Source organism: Spea bombifrons, chromosome 5 (assembly GCF_027358695.1).
Source record: "Spea bombifrons isolate aSpeBom1 chromosome 5, aSpeBom1.2.pri, whole genome shotgun sequence".
NCBI classification, from domain to species: domain Eukaryota; kingdom Metazoa; phylum Chordata; class Amphibia; order Anura; family Pelobatidae; genus Spea; species Spea bombifrons.
In genome coordinates, this window is record NC_071091.1 from 58,587,948 (window position 1) to 58,610,046 (window position 22,099).

At 37.2% G+C, this 22,099-nt stretch overlaps 1 protein-coding gene across 1 annotated transcript in view; it reads left to right on the forward strand.

Annotated features, from left to right (window-relative positions):
• Positions 1-3,246: 3,246 nt before the first annotated feature.
• The window catches only part of TMEFF1 (transmembrane protein with EGF like and two follistatin like domains 1), a 73,924-nt gene continuing 55,071 nt past the window's right edge, over positions 3,247-22,099 (forward strand). Inside the window, exon 1 of the mRNA XM_053466694.1 lies at positions 3,247-3,643. Coding sequence (XP_053322669.1) covers positions 3,493-3,643 — 151 coding nt within the window. The 5' untranslated portion in view covers positions 3,247-3,492. The remainder of the gene's footprint in view (positions 3,644-22,099) is intronic.

A 22,099-nucleotide genomic window follows, 5' to 3' on the forward strand; every position in this document is an offset into this window, starting at 1 on the left:
TCCCTTCACTGTGTCACATTTTGCAGTATTCTATCTGTCACTGTCCTGGCTAACCTGATGGTCCTTGACCTCTCCAATCCTGGAATCAGCACAAGCTTTAATTCCGCTGTTCATACACTGTGGGCACAGGGAGAGCTGCCTATTTGTCAACAGCTGCCTACAACGCGCGAGTGGGGGAGGTGACAGAGCTATTCTGTATGTAACGGGTGCTTGTGGAAGTCAGAGTAGATTGATATGGAGAAAGGAGATAATGGTATAATGTGATACATGTATAGCTTTCTACCTGTATAGATCTATAAAATACTAATATTACACATTTAATGTTAAAATAAATGTGGCAATCCTAATTGGGGGGGGGGTAATGCCATCACACACAAAAGGTGCAAAACCTCTGGAAGAGCCCCCCATAGTTGCCTGATATGACAACCCTACCCCTGGGAGCCATGCACTATGCAACAGAACATTTACATACATGTATAAATATAGGCTTCTTGCGACAGATTTGTTTATCAGCAAAAAATCCCAAAAGGTCGACAAGAAAAGGATGTTTCATATCAATGGGAACACACTTTTTAATTAAAAACCATATAAAGAGGCAACTTAATATAGCATTGTTTAAGATCCATGTCTTGTAGCCTATAATTACTGGAAGGAAAGGAGCAAAATCAGAAGTAAGCAGAGGTCTAATCAGATCTGATTAGACACATACTTATCCTCTAGCTGCTTTAACAGTAGGCTGTGCGGAATACTTCTTGCCCGTTTTGATGTTTTAACCCCAACTGTACTAAGGGTTTCCTAAATCCTGTAGCTTTTTGACACTTTTGGATGTTCAACCATGATTCTGCTTTTTTAATTATTATTGAACCTTCACAATATGTATACTGTTTTTTTTTTCTTCTGGGGGATAGATAGGGCTTTTTTATATGTATAGTCCAACAAACTGTGGTTCACATCCTATGAAAGATACAAATGTAAAAAAAAAAAACAAAACCCATCAGACTCCCCCTCCCATTATTTTCCCATCCATGCCATACCAAACAAAAGATGGGTTTTGCCTGGAGACTCCAGGTGTATCGCTGCTTCTCCGTGTCTCCGGGCCGTTGCAGGTAAACTCTGTGTCACAGGAGCATCTGTGGCAAGGTTGTAGGGGTCTGCTAGGTAGGCACCTTCCCTATTGGTTGCTACAGCCACACCCCCAGAAATCCATGTATGGTAGGGAGGGTAGCTCCCCTTTTGATTGATCCCTAAGTTAATGGGATGTGTGCCGCCCCTGACCACACCCCCTGCACTGTGATTGGTTGCTCCCTGTTCCAGCTCTCTCCTGATTGGTGCCAGTTAAAGTGTTTAAGCTAATGTATTTATGTAATGCCACACATTTTGCACTACTGGGTCCATTTATGAACTGAAAAATGTTGGCTTTAAGAGATAGGCAGATCGCTTAATTGCTCTCCCTAGGGCAGGTATATAGAACCCAATGGTTACGGTACACAACACTAACTACTTGAGCAGGGCTAGTCATGGTTAATCTTTTCACGTGCCTCAGGACCAGCTCATTTATGAAGTTCCCAAATATGACTACTGATACTGATAGATAAGTAAAACAGCTTCCCAGCAGAAGTGGTATAAGCTAATACAGTGAGAAGCTAATACAGTGAGGGCGCTATATAAAACAATAAATAATAATAATAATAATAAAAAACATGCAAGACGAGAGTCTGAGTCTTTGCATCAGGAGTAATGGGTAGACTATAACATTTTTCACTTCTGTGCAACTAATTCACTATGATTTAGGAGCATTCTCATTGTTGCTGTATAATACTGAACATTTTCTTGAAGATTTTGCCCCGAAACATAATATTTTGCTTTAATAACAAATGATGCAATAAGTGAAATAAGTTCTCAGCAGAGTGTATCTGATGACTTTTCTACTGAGTCACAAGTGAACTATGTGTTTACTGCTCATGTACCGGCAAAAAGCAATTAACGCAATTGGAAAGAATTTTAAGAGCGATATTAAGCAGGAGTTTCTGTTCCTTGAGAGGTACAGCCCTTAATCAGGTTTTAGGATTCAAATTAGCAGCAAATAGAATGTTTTAGGAGAGTGCTAGAGCCGGCTTTTATACTCATGCTGGTTATATTAAGGGAGTTTTAAGAAAGGAGTTGGGTTTTTGTATAGGAGCCAGGATACCTAAAAACATTTGGCCCATCTAGTCGGCACCTTATTCCTGCTGTCAAGACTCGAGCCTTAAATCGGTCCTTGGTCTCTGCCGGGAGGCCACTCCACTTATCTACCACCCTCTGCAAAAAAGTGTTTTCACAATGAAAAACAAGCAAATAAAAAGTAAAAAGGGGAAAAAGTTGTGTGATATAATGGTATTAATTTTGTGTCTACATTGAAATGGATAATAGGGGCAATCATATATTGTACCATTGCAAGAGCAGGACCCTCTTCCGGATCAAGAATAGGAAGGTTAGGTAGAAGGGTTGAACTTGATGGACTTAGGTCTTTTTTCAACCTTACAAACTATGTTACTATGTTATTGTACCAGTGTGCTTAACATGTTAATAATCAATTTAAATAATTCTTATATATATATATATATATATATATAATTCTTATATATATATATATATATATATATATATAATTTATTGTTTTATATGGTGCCATCATACATACATATATATATATATTATATATTTATGATTTGAATAACTGTTGCCATATAGGTAATCAAATCTTTTTTTTTAACTGTTTATGCGCTGATTGACATCATTGTAGCATGTTATGTAGCATATGCATGTAATGTATGTAAAGGCTTCATTTCTCTGTGGAAGGAATATTAACATGCCATTTCTCTACACGTGAGGATGGAGTGACACGGGTTTACTTGGATCCTTTCTTTTTGTTGGAAGGGGAGAGGTTGGAGAAGAGAAGAGGGCTGAGATCACGTGGTGCACTGCTTCCCCTCCTCCTAGTCATCTTCTCTCTCCTCCTCCTCCCCTGCTCCACTCACTCCCTTTGTTGTTGCCAGAAGTCACACGTATTGCACCCATCTCGTGGCCGCTGTTACAAACAATACCCCAGGAGGGCAGTAAAGGGGCAATCAGTGCAGATCTGGGGGAAAGGAGGGGTAATAAGTAACACAGAGGACTGGGAGGGTCCTTTCTTCCTGGCAGGGGACTGAGAATGGGTGACAGCCCCCCTGATCGCCGCTAGTAAGTGAGCTCGCTGGCTGGCTGGTGAGCGTTAATGCTGATCAGTGTAGAGATCACAGAAGGCACGGGCAGGCAGGTACAGAGCTCCCGGGGAGCACAGCGAAGACGAGTGTCGGTCACGGTGCCGGCTGCAGGGGATGCTCAGTGACCGGGCTCTGCCGGAGAAGAGTCTGCCTTGTGCTCTCGGCTGTCATTGATGCTCCTGGCCTGCCGGAGCCAGCCATCACCCTCACCCCAGCCTCTGCCATCGCCAGCAGCATCCTGCCCCTCGCCATGGTGGAAGGGTTGCACCCTGCCTCTGCCTCCCTGGCTCTGTGGTCCACGTCCTCCGTGCTCTTCCTCTTAGCCATCTCGGGCGCCCAGGCGTCCAACCAACTGCCCAGCGACTGCCACAATGGCAAAGGCAAAAACATCAACTGCTCAGGTAAGAGCCAGCGTCTGTTATTCCTCCCCGGCACCGCAACTCTGTGTACAGATAGCCTGTCTATCCTTATCACATCTACAGAGATGCATAGAAAGACATTTCCCATTCAATCTCTGGATCCACAAATGCTTGGGTTTAGAATTCTAAACTGTGTGTCCTAATAACTTCTATCTATCTATCTATCTATCTATCTATCTATCTATCTATCTATCTATCTATCTATCTATCTATCTATCTATCTATATGTATATAAGTATATGATATATATGTATTCATTCTCCTACATGTGGAAGGTTTACTGATATTTATGATAACATTGTCACATTTTGTTTATTTTGTTATGTTTTCTATGTATAAATGTATGTGATACATGATAACATAACACACATATGAGTGATCAGCCCGCCGTGGCTCTTAACAAAGACCGCCGGGCTACCCCCATTGCTCCGTACTATTGTTTTACGATATTCTTGTCTCGGCGATGCTCAGAACAAAAGGATGTGCGGTCCTTATGTGCTGCTTCCAGCGGGTAGGGAAATGATCCATCAATGCCTGGTGGCTGGCAGGTGGATGGGCAGGAGTGTTAAGAAATAAACCGCACCCCTTCTATTTTCCTGGGGTCTTTCTGGGATTTATTTATTTATTTATTGGGGGTCACTTTCATGTAGCCAAATAAGCCCTTCATTGGGACACGTGACCTGACCCTAAGGAGTGGAATTGACACAGAAAGATGATTGTTCTGGGCAGATCAAATAAATAAAGAAAGACCAGCTGCTCCTCTCATCCACAAAGTCCAATTTCTTTCTGGCCAAGCTCACATCTGCGGGTCCCGGTCCCCCCATCATCTCGCTTTCCTGATTAGTAGAAGTACCATGTTGCATCCGAGACACGTTCTTTGTTATTCTTTCGAGAAGTTGGCTCTATTCTCTCTGACATTAGATTAGACTCCCATTGATAGATATATATCTATCTATCTATATATATATATAGCGGTATATATATATATATATATATATATATATATATATATATCAGTATATAAATATAGGGCTGGATTTGCTGTTTTGGATAAGCTCATTTAATCAAGTTGGCTTCTTCATTTTTTTTTTTCACATCCCTTGAGGCATCCTTCGCCGTGCCACAATCACCGCTACATATGCTAATATTACACAATGGTGTATTTCTTGCTAATAGTCTCCAGGATTTAGAGTTCTGTATTCACAGAAACGTCTAAAGTGTGAACTATGAAGGCATATGACGGTAGAGGCTTCAAGGGGTTTCTGCTGAGCAAGAATTGTCTTTCTTGCTCGTAGACCTATACATTGGAATATTGTAAGTTATATGTAAGGTTCAAATGCTGCGTATTTAGTTTTGCTAGTTTTTTTTTAGGGGAGTTCTGTGATAAAACAGACTTTAGGGTTTTGATGATGCATAGGAAACTCGCCGGCTTGATTTAAATGGCATTTTAGATATAGGCACAAAATAATCCATTTAAAGTCTGATTTATTCATTAACTAATCCCATTGTTCACATTGCATTCTTGTTTTTTTTCATAGGTTAATTAACACTCCCTTCTTTCCTATTCACACCAGCACGGTAGGCGTGCAAAATAACAATTGATTATATTCATGGATGTGGGATTTTTATTTTTAATGGGATAGAATCGTATTGATGAAGTCTTGGTATATTTCCTCCAGTGATGTAATTAGTTTTGCCAAGAAAAAGGGTTAACAGGTTAGTATGTTCCTGTTATTAACAGCGTGCCATAACAAGGTTTATAGGTCATAGGACTTAAATGTGAGCGAGAATACTACCACGGCATAGGTGCATCGAAAAATGTTAAGTAATTAATACGTGTCAACGCTAAAAAATACTGGCACGCTTTGTCACAGTTGATATCGCCCGTCATTTACTGTCTATAACATACCGAGTGCAGGAAATAAATGTAGGGACTGTTATGATAAAGTCTGGGTAGCTGTTAATGGTGTTTAGGTTGGATTTCTTTTTCTAGAATTTAAGAGGAAGACTTTCAGACTTATTCTCAGAAACCAGGACAGCATACATCCATACAAATCAATACCAAGCAGCACACTAGTTGTGCTAGAAGGAAAACCTTAGGCGCCTTGGCTGCCTAGCTCCTGGGATTTCTCCACCGGCCAGCCCCAATCTAGGTCATATTATACAGCGCTGCAGAATATGATGGCACTATATAAGTCAATTTATAGGATAATTGTATATGTATGTATGTATATATATTAATGTACAGTATTATATATATATATATATATACATATATATATATATATATATAATACTGTACATTATTATATATATATATAATATATATACATTTATATATTTATATATTATAATTTAAATATATATATATATACTATATGTATATATAGTACGTGTGTGTGTATATATATATATGTGTGTGTGTGTGTGTGTGTGTGTGTATATCATTTAGGCTACACTAGTATAGTCCATTATTTTAAACCAAGGCAGCACAATCTGCCTTGATAAGTATTTAAGTCAATAGCAGTTACCAAATTAGCATATCAGATTAATTAAAGGTGCTGTTCCACCTGCCCCTCTGATTCTGATACTTTTATATTTAAGGCTGCATTACAATAACCGTTCCTAGTTCTACTGAAGGTCCAGAACATTTCCATAAATGATTATTTAAACGTAATTTAAACGTAAAATGTAAGCAGGTTCATCATTTTTTCTGGGAATACTTGAAATCCATATGACACAAACGCAGGCACTGGTTGGGTGTTGTCATAGAAACAGAAAATCGGCTCCCTGATTAAAGCTGCAGATGAAAGAAGAACATGACAGGTCTGATAGGAGTCATTTGCTTGATGTGCTTCTGTTTATTCTAAGTGGCTTGGTTTAAAAAAACTTCACGTAGAACAAAGTTTCCTACCTACACTACCTGTTTCCTGGCCACCTGTGTGCAAGGCTGGATTGAAAGAAACTGGCAGCACTGATCCTAGATAGCATATTGATGTATGCTTCTATCTAGCAGTTTCATGCCAATGTTAATGATCCTACAACTTGATGGAAGAGGTCAGGTGGGTATCACTGCTTGAACACAGGTGGCATGTGGATGATGGGAACCTGATGCATTCGATACGCAGTTTACTTATGCATGGATGAAACAAAGATTTCATCCCCTATGCAGCCCAGCATTCATAGTGGTCTACGGCAGTTCTTGTAGAAACAGCAGATACTCAGTGCTACCCTGCATATGGATGGTTCATAAGGCCTTCTTGATTTAACCCTTTACACTCTGGATTATTCAGCAGGACCGCTAAACATTAGTTTACGTTATAGATTTTTTTTCTCGTTAGATAGAAGTCTTTGAAATGTTTTAATATTTTGTAATTTAATTTGGAAAAAAATAAATAAATAACAAATGTTTATAACCAATTATCAATGTTTGTAATTCACACATCGTGTCTTGCTGCCCAATTTGTCCCGCATATGAAAGCAGTGTATAATACACAATACCTTGCTAAGTGTTAATCGTGTACCACGTTCTAGGGATTTAAAACTATCCCGTTCGCTGTCAAGTACATTGAATATATTTAACTTGAAGAAAACCGTCAAAAAGCATTGATTTTACCCAAGACCAAAAAAAGATATTTCATTTTCGAGAAGTCGAGCAGAAGTCGTCCAGCTTAAACCATGTATAACATATGATGAAGTTATTGGTATTTTTTGAGAAGATCTCATACAAATCAGCTTTTGTGATATCATTGCCTTAATGTAAATGGGAAAATTGCTGAAATTACATACAGCACGGAAAACCTCTTAACAGCAGATTGTTTGATTTCTACAATTTATTGTGGTCTGAAGCAAAGTGAGCGACCACAATCATTTAAGTCCAATCCATATGCGTAAGGAAAACCAACGGCATATAAGACAGTGTATTTGAAGTTGACAAGTGAGGAATATAAGTTTTTTGATACGGGTCATTCTGGATTCACAGTCTGCTGTACTTTCCAAGACTGCTATCTCACCTATATGTCTTCACGAACCCTCGCGTAACCATTGACTATGCTTGAAAACATGAGAAATCTCAATGCGTTCCTCCTGAAAAATATTTTCTAAATAGGTAAATGTCAAGTGGAACACGTTGGAGCTATTATTATCTATGATTAATGTATTGGTTGGTCCCTGGGGCTCAAAGTGTACATTTAACCCCTTAATGACAAAGCCCGTACATGTACGGGCTCAAAATGCATTGTTTTCAATGGGTTTAGGGACTGCCCATTGCCCTTAAGGGGTTAATGTAGTAGAATAACACTACAAAATCAGTACATGAGCTGATGTAGTGAAGACTAAGTACAAGGCTGCTTTTCAGGAGTGTTAAACCAACGTGACAACCTGCTTTCTATTAAGGTCCCTGCATCCCAGATGGAGATTTGTGTGTTCATTAAAGTGCATTAGTCAGTGCGCGCGGGACATCGGATCACCATGGTTCCTAAGCCCCAAAAAACATGGCGTGGAACCTTTAATTTTATAACAGAAGCCCTTGGCAATGCACATCTGCAGCTTTTGCTTATACGTTTCAGAGTAGGATTTCTTTTTTTGATGTGGTGGGCCATCTTACTGGTAGATATGTTAGAAGAGTGGTTTTCAAGAACATTCCTCAATAACCCACAGCAGTTCATGTTTTTTAATAGTATCCTCACGTGAATGGATGTTGCTCATTCAATCACTTAATCTTTGTAACAGATCCACCTCTAGTCATTAAAGAGCAGTCCAAGCCTTGCTCGATACCCTGCACTGTTGAGGTTCCTGAAGAACCTGAATTATCCTTTGTGTTGCTTCACATTTGTCTATATTTGAGCTAAACAGGAATGCACAATGCACAGTAGGATCATCTCCCACATCTACAGTCCAAACCATGCCCTTGATTTGGGTGTATCGTTCTTAATCTGGTGCTTAACGTCACTCAGATATTATGGTTAAGCTCCCTCTTCAAGTGGACATGCTTTGTGACTCTTGAAATGCATACTGATGGATAATTATCTTGTCTATACAGGGTGCAAGGAATGTGTAGCCATGGAGAGATCACGAGTTACAGATTGCTTTTGAATTAAGTTGATTAAAAATCTAACCACAGGAAAAAAAGAAGAAAAACATTTAAATGTCCTGACTACATTGGGGTTACCATATTGGCACTTTTTTCCAGGACTCATCTGAAGGCCATCACCTATAGCACTACCCTGCAGTATGGGGAACTCACAGTTGGAAAACAATTGCTTAATCAAGTTTGTACATCCCATACATCATCCTATACATCATCTACATTGTAGATCATATACATCTTTATAGGGGGTGGTGGTCAGTAACATGTAAATATGAGATGTACCCAGGACAACATGGCAACCCTTCACTCCGTTCTTCTAACAAGATCATTCTATTAGTAAAGTAAAGACTTGCAATTTTGTATGTCAAAATAATACAAGTAATGTTTTCACAGGCAAATCAATATAAAACGCATAAGAAAATAAGCCAAGCGAGATTATTGTCCATCATGGGGTTTGTAGCCCTACGTCTGCTCTAGGTGGGTTTCCCATCCCAAACCCTGATTGTTTGGTCTTCAAGAACCAACCCACCTCCTAGCCTCATTTCTCCTGGTTAACTCACCAGTTTCCTTCATGCCCATACATCATTTTCCTTATGAAAGAGCGGACAAAGAAGATTTGTTCACCTTATGGTATGAAAGAGATAAGAAAATGACAGGGTTTTAATCATCGGCGCTCAAAGGGACTTTGACTAGTAAGACAATCTAGTACTCTAAAGCAAAAATATTATTTAAAATATAACAATGAAAAAACAATTAAGGGAAAATAAGAAATGGCTATCGGACACTTAAAGGATGAGGTGCATTACTTGAAATGGAACAACCACACAAATAAAACCGATCTTATCTTTAGTAGATATTTTACTATAACAGGAAGATGTCTAAGGAAGGTTAGGCACAATGAAGACGAATAAGGCACCTGGATGAGATGGCACTCATCCAAGGAGACAACCCATGATCTTAATGCAGTAGTTGCCATTCTCTGTTTAATCTTCAAGGACTCTCTTGCTGCTGGCTCTGTGCCATGTGACTGGAGGGATGCCAGTGTTCTGTCACTGTTTTCTCAGCGTTTAGGATTGTTAACTGGAAAAGTAGGGTAGTGAGTTTGACATTACCAGTTGGGTGGATCCTTAAAAACATAATATGGGAATTACACTTCAATATAGTGAGAAAACAAATGTAGCATCACAGATTAATGTGTTCTTAAAAGGCATATGTGTTACCAAGCAGTAAATAAAAATTAGTTTCTGTATAGATTTCTCAGAATTGTTTCTATAGTTATTAGCCTATGAGCTTTAGGATTGCGTAACGTCTTTTGTAAAAGAAACATATCACAGAACTGGATAAAAATGTTTTTTTGCATACTTACAGTATCTGATGTCAGTATTGGGTCTTCTGATATTTACGTACGATCTTTTAACTATGATGGTTAAGATGCCCAGGTGACTTTGCTCCACAGTTTATATAAATGTATTACTGATAAAACTGTCTTATGATTAGTTTTGTTTTCATCTTCCTGCTTCATTGCCTATTACCGGTACTTGGAACCATACAAATATTCCATACAAATAAAGCATTAGAATTGTCTGTGGATTTCTTCAGAGGGATGCCCCTGTTCTCTCGTTTTCAGGTCTCTCATCAGGTGGGCTATAGCAGTGAATGAGGTTGCTGGATGATATAATATCCTGGTGATCTAATTCTTTACTATGCAAACCTACTTATCTGAGCTTGGAACATGGAGTCATGTGGCCCTCTGACTCATAGGTTTCCTACTAATCAATAATAATAATTATTACCATCATCATTTAGGGCACGGTAAAGCAAAAACCTTCTCCAGATTGATTTCTCCAGATATTTCCCTGTTTTCATTCACATAAGTAATTAATTTGTAGAACGATGTGTTTCGTTTTTAATCTCATATATTCGTTTTTTTCATTCCTAGTACAAATATCTTCCTTAATTTCTGGTACGTCCTTCTCTGTTCATTGCCACCAGCTGGCATATCTTCTGCTTCCTGCAATATGGCATTGTAGATTAAGCAGCAGCCTGTATTAAGTTGAACCTTCTCACCTCATTCCCTCGTGTTCATACTGTACATAATCATTCTAAATTGAGTTTCGTTTCCTTACCCCATGTTCAATAAAATTATACTGTAAACCATTTGCGGGTTTTGTGCGAGGGCTAATTTACATTTTTCGTTTATTTGCAGTCATCTGTTTGATTTCACAAATGCATTACAAACACCAAATCTGCAACGTTACAGATGACAGTTCCGTTAAAATGACAGCATTCTTTAAAGAGACAAATTGGTATTTATAACTACTACTATTATTATCCTGCTCTAGTCTGTTGAGTTTATCATGCGTGTGACTAAATCAGATAGATGTCAGCCAACCAAAGAAGGAAGATTGCAGTCTTACCAAAACATATTAATTAAATTACCTTAAACAGATGTTCCGTTTAAACAAATGTTCTGTAACCCTATAATATTATTATTATTTCACATATCGTTCGCCATATCATTGTCAGTTATAATGACACTACCATCACAGTCGATGTCTTATTATGTACAGGTTATGTATATTAGTTGGCTGAAAGACCCCTTTGAGCATAGATAAATTCATTCATTAAAACTACCTAGAGCTAATGCCTTTTATTTGTAGATGTTTTAGTTTAGAAATTTGCTCCATGGAAGCTGAGATTGGTGGCAGTCTGTGGCAAGGCCAGTATAATGTAATCAACTCTGTGTCCCAAAGCTACTCTGCACCGTACCCCACCATTACAAAGGCTGTCAGCAATCGGCAACGTAACAACAGGGCTGAGATAATTTAACAGGGAGGTAGAATCATGTAGCTTCTGATCCTTAACAAAAGTTAAGATGACTGCCCCTATGGTCTTTTTAATATATATATATATATATATATATATATATATATATATATATATATATCTTAAATGACAATTACCATTACATTTTTTTATTTAGTGTATAGAACTGTAAAATGTAGAACTCGAGAAGACAGACAGGTCTGCCTTGAATACTCTATTAGCAATTAAAATCAAAACTATCTAAGTTCAGTAATGAATGACATCCATGTAGCATTTATTGCGATTATTAGCCTCTCTAATATTATCACTAATGCAAATGGCAATATTTAAATAAGTTAAGCAAAGTAATATTTGAGATCTTTTTTAGGTGTAACAGATGTTCAGTTCTACTTAACCTTAACCCTTTTTATCCTAGTTATGCAAATGCTTGTCTTGGGTGTTTGTTTTTTTTATTGGTAAACTAGACATTAATAAATAGTGATAAAAAGGGGATATCTCTAATGATTATTGTTGCATGCTTACATTATTCGTTACCAATTAGTTTAATGATACAATAACGTATTCACGCTGTATCCTTTAGCATTTGTTGCTATGTATTTGGGCTATGTCCTCATAGGGTTAGATTTCCTCTGTCTTTCCTGATAAAATGGTTTGGAGGGACAACTGGCTTGGAGCGGAACGTTATTATTGATTATCCAGTGAAGCTTTGTGTGATGTTTTCCTTTTTTCCATCCTGAAAGAGGAAAACCAGACTTTGCATGTCTGAAAGGCAAGAGTTTATGTCTTTATTTAAATCATTGGCTGGCTGATGCATTAAGTAATGGTTACTCTTATTATTACATATCGTTATGAATGGCCCATTAATACAGTTGCTTTCTTAAACATGAGCAATTACATTTTTTATGTATGTATGCGTCTGGCTGGGGTGATTTATATGTAGAGGTTAATATTGCTTACAGTATGTATTTTCCGACACCTCAGGAGAATTTAAAGTAACTTGAATGAGGTAGAGCCCAAGTCGGCATCCCCTCCTCCCTTTAAACCCTAAATAAAAGAGACCACACAAACATAAAGTTCAACAATTTATAAATTATAAACAACTTGTATCTCCGCACCATGACGCTCAATTACATGAACAACTGTAATGCGTATATATAAATATGCAAATAACCATAACATTTTAACATATAATAAACTTTATTAGCATGAGTTGGCAACTGAGCCAAACCATTGCACTTAACAAACAATAACACCAACATAAATTAACCAATTAACCGTAACACCGCCACCAGCTGGCATGAGCATACCAATTATATCCCTGTCATGGCTGCTTTCATCCCATGCACAGCAGCTCACATCCAACAACTGGAATCACCAGCCCCAGGAGTGTCCTGCACTTAAGCCAGAGGCTTGGCCACCATGAGTCAAACCACCTCTAAATGTGGTTAACCCTTTCACTAAGCAGGCATAACCAACCGTCAAACATACAAACATAATCTAAAAGGGGTACGGGAGGGTGGGCCAATGGAGCAAACAACACTTTGGGCAGGTCACTGGGATTGCCCCTGATATACCTCTATTCTAGCTATGGGCTGCCTCACAAGGGGCTCCAACCAACCGCAATTGGCCCCTCTGATGCCCCATCAGCATAATCTCCCCCAAGACAGGCAGGGCTGCCTGGCGTCCAATGCTTTACCTGAGGGGCTGTTCTGAAATGGCATTTTGGATCTTTGTCCCTTTTTGGCTTGTTGCTTTAGATATAGACATAACACACACGGTTATTATGTTCATTAACCCAGGAGTTTTGGGGACTTTGCCATAGAGTTAGTATGGTTTTGTTCATGAACTTTTTAACCTTGAACTGATCTCGTAAAATATCGCTGTAACAGCTTTTCTGGAGTATAATTCTTTGACCATTAGACTTGCCTACATTTTGATCCCTTTTGGTACAAATGATGACAGTTTATTTTCTTAATTGCTTGCCTTTGCAATAAATGGCTTGATATATCTGTACAAAGAATCCCGTACAGCCTGTTTCCGTGAATTGGACTGCCAGTATACCTCTGCTGACAAAATAAGGTACAATAAGCCATTCCTTGAATTATTTACCATAACTATTATTGCTAACAGCCCAACGCTAATGACAGTGTAGCCAGTTTCTATTCACAAAAGATTTGTGTTTTTTTTCTACATATCAATGAATACAGTTCTGCGTGTGTCGTAATTATCACAAACCGATTAAATGTCACGTTGTAAAAAGAATCCAGTGAACAGAGTAACACGTGTTGCCAAATACTTATTAACACTTTAAGACTTATTTTTAAATTTTTACGTCATGTTTTTTTTACCAGCTATACCCAGTTTTTATAGTCGGCAGACTGAAATATAATAAGATTCCACTACTCCATTCCATTACATATTCCATTACTTTTGACAAAAAAAAAAATCTAAATATATGAAAATGCTGTATCAGCAGAAAATCATATTCTCCCAACAGCCATTATGTTTTATTCCCCATATGTCGACATCGTTCTCTGTGCTTGCCCTATTGTTTTATACTTCATATATTTGGAGAAAGGAAAGAAGAATATTGCACTGAAGTTGTTTTGTAGATGCATGTTTATGTTGTTTCATACAGCAATTCAGCTTCTTAGATTACTAGGGGTAATTATGTGAAGCACGCGGGTAATTATTGTGCGATAAATCAGAGCAGCGATAGTTTGAGTGATTCTGTAATCTTAATTGACCTGTTTTTGGTCAAACGCTTATTTTATACCACAGTCACCCTCATTAAACAGCCACACACACATATATATATATATATATATATATATATATATATATATATATATATATATATATATATATATATATATATATATATATTAGAGCGAGAGAGTGTCAGATATATACTATACTGATACTAGATTTCAAACATTGGATCGAAAGTATAGACAATAAAGGGAAATTGATTACATGCCAGTTACTTTCGAGTAAGGTTTTCATTTCATTCTCCTTCCCATAGCTATAACTCTAGCTAATTGTGTTTTCATATTTGAACTTGCAGCCTTTGCTCGGCAGTCATGAAAGGTTTATCATCCTAGTTACAGTAATGCCATTTTTCGCAAGCCATTGTATTTAGCGTTAGAAATCCTGATCGGTGGAACATAGCAAATGACCTGTTTTGTATCCATTCCATATAGACATAGAGGTTACCCCAGATGCTATTGATTTAACCTGGTGTGTGTTTCATTAAAATGTGCAACTTAAGCATCAGCTGTTTATCATAAGATATTGATCATTGCCCTTCGACCGTCTTCTTGTCGTATAACACTTGGTAACAAATATTCAAAATTACAAAATGGCCAAGTGTATGTCTTCTTGATTCCAAGTTCTTTTCGACTAACTTAAAAGATAATGTGAACGTTAACACAATTAGTTAAGTTGAAAAGGTTACGTTTCCTGCTTAAAAATGCCCTTAAATAGAATTGTTGTAAATGTAGAGACCAATAAAATACGCTGTTTTTAAAGTAGTATCTAATATAAAAATCACAGGAGTAATATAATTATTTGCGATCTCTCTGTCTGGTATGAAATACATTATTTTTGTTGTTGATATCCTTATTTATTTATATGCATATGAGTAATATGTAGATATAAGTAGATCCATGCCCTGGTTATCTTTATTATATAGGCTGACGAATGGACCGGTTTCAGCTGATGTGTGTTTCCATGACAATGCTCTGCCGCCATGTTAATTCACAGCTCTATTTAACTTGTTTTGAAGTGTAATGAATAGTGGGTGTACGGATCGGTGGGTCAGCAGTTTCTATCTGATCCCTAGATTTATTTAATTTGTTAGCAGAAGTACAGATACAATCGAGATATTATGGACAAGGTGTGATATACCATTTATGATCAGTAGGTAGTGTGGCCCGTGTCTGCACGCAGTGATGTTTAATATATATATATATAAACAAAATATAATAAGGGATGTTTTAATGGACTTCTTGCCTGGGATCAATACGTCAATATCTATTCTTGTGCGAAGCAGAATAAGTACCATATAGACCAATAACAGACTCACCTATATTTACTCCTTGTTGGCCCACAAATGTTGGGTCCAACAATAACAATAACTGCAATAATAATTATAAGGAATGTTATTAGGTAACTTACAAAGTAATTGTTACTGGCATAAATGTTTGCATGATTGCCACATCAAATATATGAGGAAAGTATTTGATTTTTTTTTTTTTAAATGGCAGCGGTATGGAGAACTGGTAGGTTTAAAGCAAAGTATGTGAGAGCTGCTTTACATCTGTGTTTTAGATAATGTTAAGCAAACCTTTTCTCCTTGGCAGATCTTTTCCAATAATTCAATTTATCAACCCAGAGATGAAATAAAAATATATTGACTAGGTTTGGTGCTGCATTGTAAAAGGAGCTCTTGGGCTAGCGGTCATATGCATCAGTTAGGCCTAATTAAGCTGCTGCACCCAACAGACATTCCCTGTCAAAGGCCATCTTTAGAGCTTGTCACTGGACAATGTACAAGGCAGTCAATGGGCCTTTTGACCAAGCAGGGCTTTCTACCACTCACTAGCCAGGTTTCCATTAGTCATTTTATGTGTATGTGTGTGAACGAGAGCTCTATTGACAGTTCTTTAGAGGTTCCAACAAGAAATGCTTAAATGATGTGTAACCCACACCTCTAGGTCCTTAGTTTATATTATATATGCAACAATTCAAGAACGTCCTCGTGTGGACGAGCAGCAATACCAGAAGGCTGCGAGTTTGTGGCCATGAATCACTGGCCTGCTCATTTTAATACTAACAATTATAGAACAGCAATATCAATTCATTTTATAATGATTCAGCAAAGATGCGGATCAATAAAGCAATTTTCTTTAATAACTTGTGTTTCTTTAAAGTTTTGAGAACCGTCTCAAATTTTATAAACCATAAGCCATTGTACTCACCGCAGTAGAACACGTCAAACATATTTATTGCTATAAGGGAAGGTATCCAAGTCTATCTTGTACAAAATAAGCTGCGTGTTTGTCTGGATAACATTGTTCTACTTGATTGCTTCACAGTCACCTTATAGTTGCCACGACTTGAAGATGACACGTTCCTGTGAAATAAAAATATTGGAAGTAGAAGATTTTGTTTGTTTGAAGAGGTAGAGAAGTGATATTAAAACCATTCTATCGTGAAACATTTTGTACAATATGCAGTAAGATGATATTATACATGATGCAATTTTAGCAATTGCTTTATACAATTAAGTACACCAAATAAATACATGTAATTACATAGTACATAAGGTTGAAAAAAACCCCAATCAAGTTCAACCCTTCTACCTAACCTTCCTACTCTTGTGTTTACACTTTAAGTCTCCATGGAAGTGGCCATCTTTATTTCCTGGTCGGCTTTGTCCTATCTATTTGTTAAGTTGTTCTTCCACTTTGTTCCAGCTGATTTATTAAGCACCTTTTTTTGCCGCCTCATATTCAGTCACCTTTAAACAAAATATCTCCAAAGTAATTGCAAAGAATAATAAAAAAGAAAGATTAAATTATAGGTAGGTTGTAATAATTTAATTATGCCAAAAAATTGACAGTTGATAGATCCTCTTCCGTTAAAAAAAATGCATGTTGTGAGCTTTTCTTAGTCCATAAGCCTCCTTTACAACAGCATTGAGCAGTGTAACAAAGCAGTGAATGGCTATTCTGCCTCTCTTTGTTTCTTTCTTCCCTTCTACTTGCATTCATCTTGGTTCTTGGCAGAAGGCGGAGGGGTGCTTTGGAACAATCCCTGGTGCCTTCGATGTCAGTTTCACCACTGGTTAATCTGTGACTAAGATATTTAGGATTTGCATTTCTCTTCTTTCCTCCTGCTTGACAGCGTGGTATGGTACCGGTGAGGACCTTGCAAAATGTATTTGCTGTAACATATTATAAGATACATAAGGCTTCTCAGATTAAATACCTTGGCACATGAATGCCTTCTTCTGATGTCAAACGATTATTATTTTATAAGAAAATATTATAGAAAGTTCAGCCAAATTGATTGTAATTCAACAGAATTGGTAAAATTCAATCCAGTCTTGGCTTGGGTCAAATAACCATTTATATTAAAATTGCCTGAAAAAGATTTTCCAATCATGAGTAAATGTTGAAGTCACTCTAGTTGATGTACCATCTGAAGAATCATAATACCCTAATGGCTTGTAAATGTGTAGGTTAAATTACATGGCAGCAATAGTTCAGTAACAGTAACTTCTGAGACTATGTATTGTGGACCAACAGCTGGGTTGTTGGGTGGATATCAAAACCCAGATCAAAAATGAAACACAGAACATTAGTTAAATTGGGGAGAGAGCACAAGTTCAAGGTTTGTTTAAGTAATGGATGTGGAACTAGAGTTTTGTGCTTACAGCGCTTTTCCAATATTCCAGTGTTCGTACGTATCGTGTTTGATGATTACTGAGAACATGCAAAGTGACAGCAAATATTTTCTATTTAAACATATACCAGCTCTGAAACTAGGAAGACAAGAGACCCGAAAAAGATTGAATAACAGTAGTTCAGAAACCTAAAGCAAGAAATGACAGCAACACGTATAGATTGTAAACTTGCCAGAGCGGGATCCTCTTCTCCTATGATACCGCTACATTTTATTGTGTGTTAATTAATATAATGTAACAGTCCAAAGCAAATTTACGATGGTGATTTGAACAGCGAGAATATTTGAGCGAATTAACACCGTGCAGTGTTGAATAAATGAATAGATTTAAATGGAAAATGTAACACCTGGTACAGAATAATCTGGTTATTTGAATGTGTGATACTTTTGTGGCATTGACTGTACTACATGTGCTTTGAAATGCAGTTCCCATCAGGCTTTCATAGCCTTGTGTATCCATTTGCATCAATTCCCATTTCTGGCCAGGTGAAGACTTCATAAGTATTCTCTTTACTGCTTTCCAGCCTGACACGGCACGCACCTTCAGGGACTTGCGCTGGCGTAGAATGTTTCAATATGTATGTACATGTTCCCCTTGGCTTCCTAGAGAATACAAATTCAGATCCCGATTGTCTTTCATGGTTCAATGGTTTTTGAAAGAAACTTTTAATAAATGAGCCAAAACTCGCTTTGTCATTTATCACTTGCTTGTTGATCCTAAACATGCATGGGATAGGCTTTAAGCTACGCTGAATCTAAGACAAGGACAAGGACTGATTACATTTTGCTTTTTACATCGAGAAAAATGGGCAAATAGATGATGCCAATGGTTCTTATCTGCCATCAATTTCTATGTTTCTGTCATTGTTATTGTATGGTTTGTCATTGTTATTGTATGGCAAGTTCTTCTCTGACAAATCAGTCCTCACGTTTATCCTGAGCAAATTAAAATGAACCTGCCAATGACCTTATAGTTTAGTATACCTAAAGTGGATCTGTCATTTTTCCCAAATGTTACATTTTGCAGTTTGAAGAAACACTACTTTATTTATTAAATGCTCACTTTATATCTTTACTAATGGGAACATCAATACCCGAATTGGCCAGGCAGATGCATGCATACATCATTTAAAGTGCCAGGGCCACTTTTATTCTGTCTGGCATTGAGAACATCCATCGTAACTCTCGCTTCTCAGGATTTGGACACTTCCTCCCCATTAAATTACTTTCCCCCCTTGTGTTAGGACACTGTCCATCTTTAGTGTACGTTGAGATAACTTCAGGACAGGAAAGTCATTCATATGCTTGTTCTGCCAGCTTTTCTTTAGTTTGATAAGGTAAAACAAATACATAACCATACCAAAATGTATTAAACCGACCGAAAAACAAAATGCAAAAGCTATACGTAGTTTGATAAATGTATTTATTTCTGATACATATGCAGCCAATTAGGAGGATGCAGGTGCATTAGACAGGTGTGCATGATGGGAAAGCAAATAAGACCATTAATCTTAAAGTAAATCTTTAATAAAAAAAAAAAATACGAAAACTGCTAAACTTCCTAAACAATACTTAAATAAGCATTTTTATGCTTTGATGATAATGTGATTTTTTAAAGCTTGCTGCTTCTCAATTGATTTGCAAAGTTATTCTGCCATGTTTATTTGTTACCCTGTTAGTGGGAAGTTGATGGCATCTGGCACTGTGAGTAGGAACAGTGAAGGACGGGTAGGCGAATTTAGGAAAAATAATATTAAGATATGAATGTGTTGCCATAGTCCCCATTACCAGATCCTTTGTGACGCAAACATTCAACACAATGATTTACTGTGCAGTATATTCCATACAGAATAAAGAACAATCAACTGAAAATGTCACAATAAATGATTATCAGATCCAGTTGGGAGATGAAGGGTCCACTATAGAATATTAGCTGTAGCAAATAACTGCTTAGAATGAGAATAATAATTCACACGATATATAATATTAAATGCCGCATTCATCAAAATACTTTTATTGTTCTAAGGCCTCCTGGTCACGAAGAACTCTAGTAAATTAACGGTAAAACTGATTAGACAAATATGTAATATTAGTCTTTGTATGGATGTAATTCGGCTTTAATATTGAATTTATTAACACTCATTCATTATTCATTTGACTATGAATAATTGAACAGACTCAAGATCCTTTCAGAGGAAGCTGAATTAGAACCCTTTAGTTAACACATGCTATTCCATATGACATCATCTGGCCACGCTACTTCTTTGTGGTGAAGCTGTGTTGTATATGTGGCAAAACAACATGGTTAAGGTGGACTTCCAAACCCATACATTTTACAGATCACTGTCTGGTATTTTTGTCCTCCCACCATATATAAATGTTGATGTTCCTTTCTGTACACCTTTATTTCATTGGATTGTTTTGGCTCTTATAGTTAATGTGGTTCATGCTGCTACTTCCTATTGGGTGGGGAGCTGCGGGTCTAACAGCCCCTGGTAGGCTTATGAGAAAATATCATACAGGGCAGAGGCGGCATTATCATAGAAACAAATGGCTGCAATCGACCCCACTCTCTTAATTATATCACTGTAATTTATTTTTTTCTTACATTTGAAATCATGAGCATGGCAAAAGTGCCACTGTTTGTGCAGTGTAAAGATGTTATGTATAAGAGACTGAGGTATGATATGTGATTAAAATGGATATGATGGAGTAAGTGTGTTTTAGTGTAAGCTTGTGTGTGCATGTATGTGAGAGGTAGTGTCTATGTGTAGGTGTGTATTAGTATGTATATGTATGTTATAGTGATTGTGTGTGCTAGTGCATATGTTAGTTACTGAAAGGTAGGACAAGGGGCAAAGGTGTTCAGCTGTGCAGAAGGTGTCAGCTCAACACTGTCTTGACACATTTGAATTTGAGCATTAATATGAAATGGCTTTTGAAGGGTACATTGACCAGCCGTTAAACCACAAAGTGATTTTATTCCATTTATATTGGCAGCATTTATTTACAATTGTTTTATACCTCTGAAGAAGCCGCATCTAGACGGCAAAAAACGTCAGGTTCATTGATTTCCACCAAGTGGCGTTTTAACAAATGTAAAGAGGAAACAATTCATACATGTGTTTTACTATTATTGTATCTGATATTTATATGTACAGCCTCCTTAGCGCTCCCACCATTATTATTTTTCTGTATTTGTGTTTGAAGTGTTGGGAGGCCACTTTTTGTGTGTTAGGCAGCAGCTCCAATATATTTCACTTTACCCAAAGGAAGCCCTTCCATCTATTTTTTATTTATACATAATACATTTCGCATGTTGCTGACTACCCTATATAAAGGGCCTTCCTGCAGTATGTTGAATGTAGAATTCAGCAACCGAGTCTCATCTGTGAGTCTTTACATCCACATACTGCAGGACAATCACATATATATATATATTTTTTGAAAAAATGTCCAATATGGTCACCCTGCTCTTAAAAAATGTTTTTTCCCCCCAGATAACATGAAATGTGAGTTGTATTGATGGTTTTATGTGAATCTAGGCCGAAAGATCTACTCAGTAATAATAGGCATTTAATGTATATGCAGAATTTACTTTGGCCTCTTTGCCCTCTTGGCTATTATTCAGTAGCAATACTTAATATTCCACCAAAACACACAGCTAGGTTGTGCAAAAAGAGCAAGTCTGGTGTCATTATTACTATCACCTTTAATGTATAATATTTTTTCCTTTCTATAATAGGTTATTATATTTTTTATTTATGTGGCCTATATAGTGCACCATATAAGATTAAGTAACCCCCCTAACTCCTTCTAGATTGTTGGTGCATTTGAGCAGGGCCCTCCTTTACCTTTTGTTTCTGTAAGCCCTACTTGTTATGTGATGTACCACTTGTTATGTCCTGTTTACCTATTGTACAGCACCGCAGAATAAGATAACACTTTATCAATCAATTAATAATAAAAATAATATAGATTAACACATTGTTGGCTGGACATCATAGCTATTCTAGTTAACAGTTGTTGATGAGTCAAAGGTTGATTGTCCC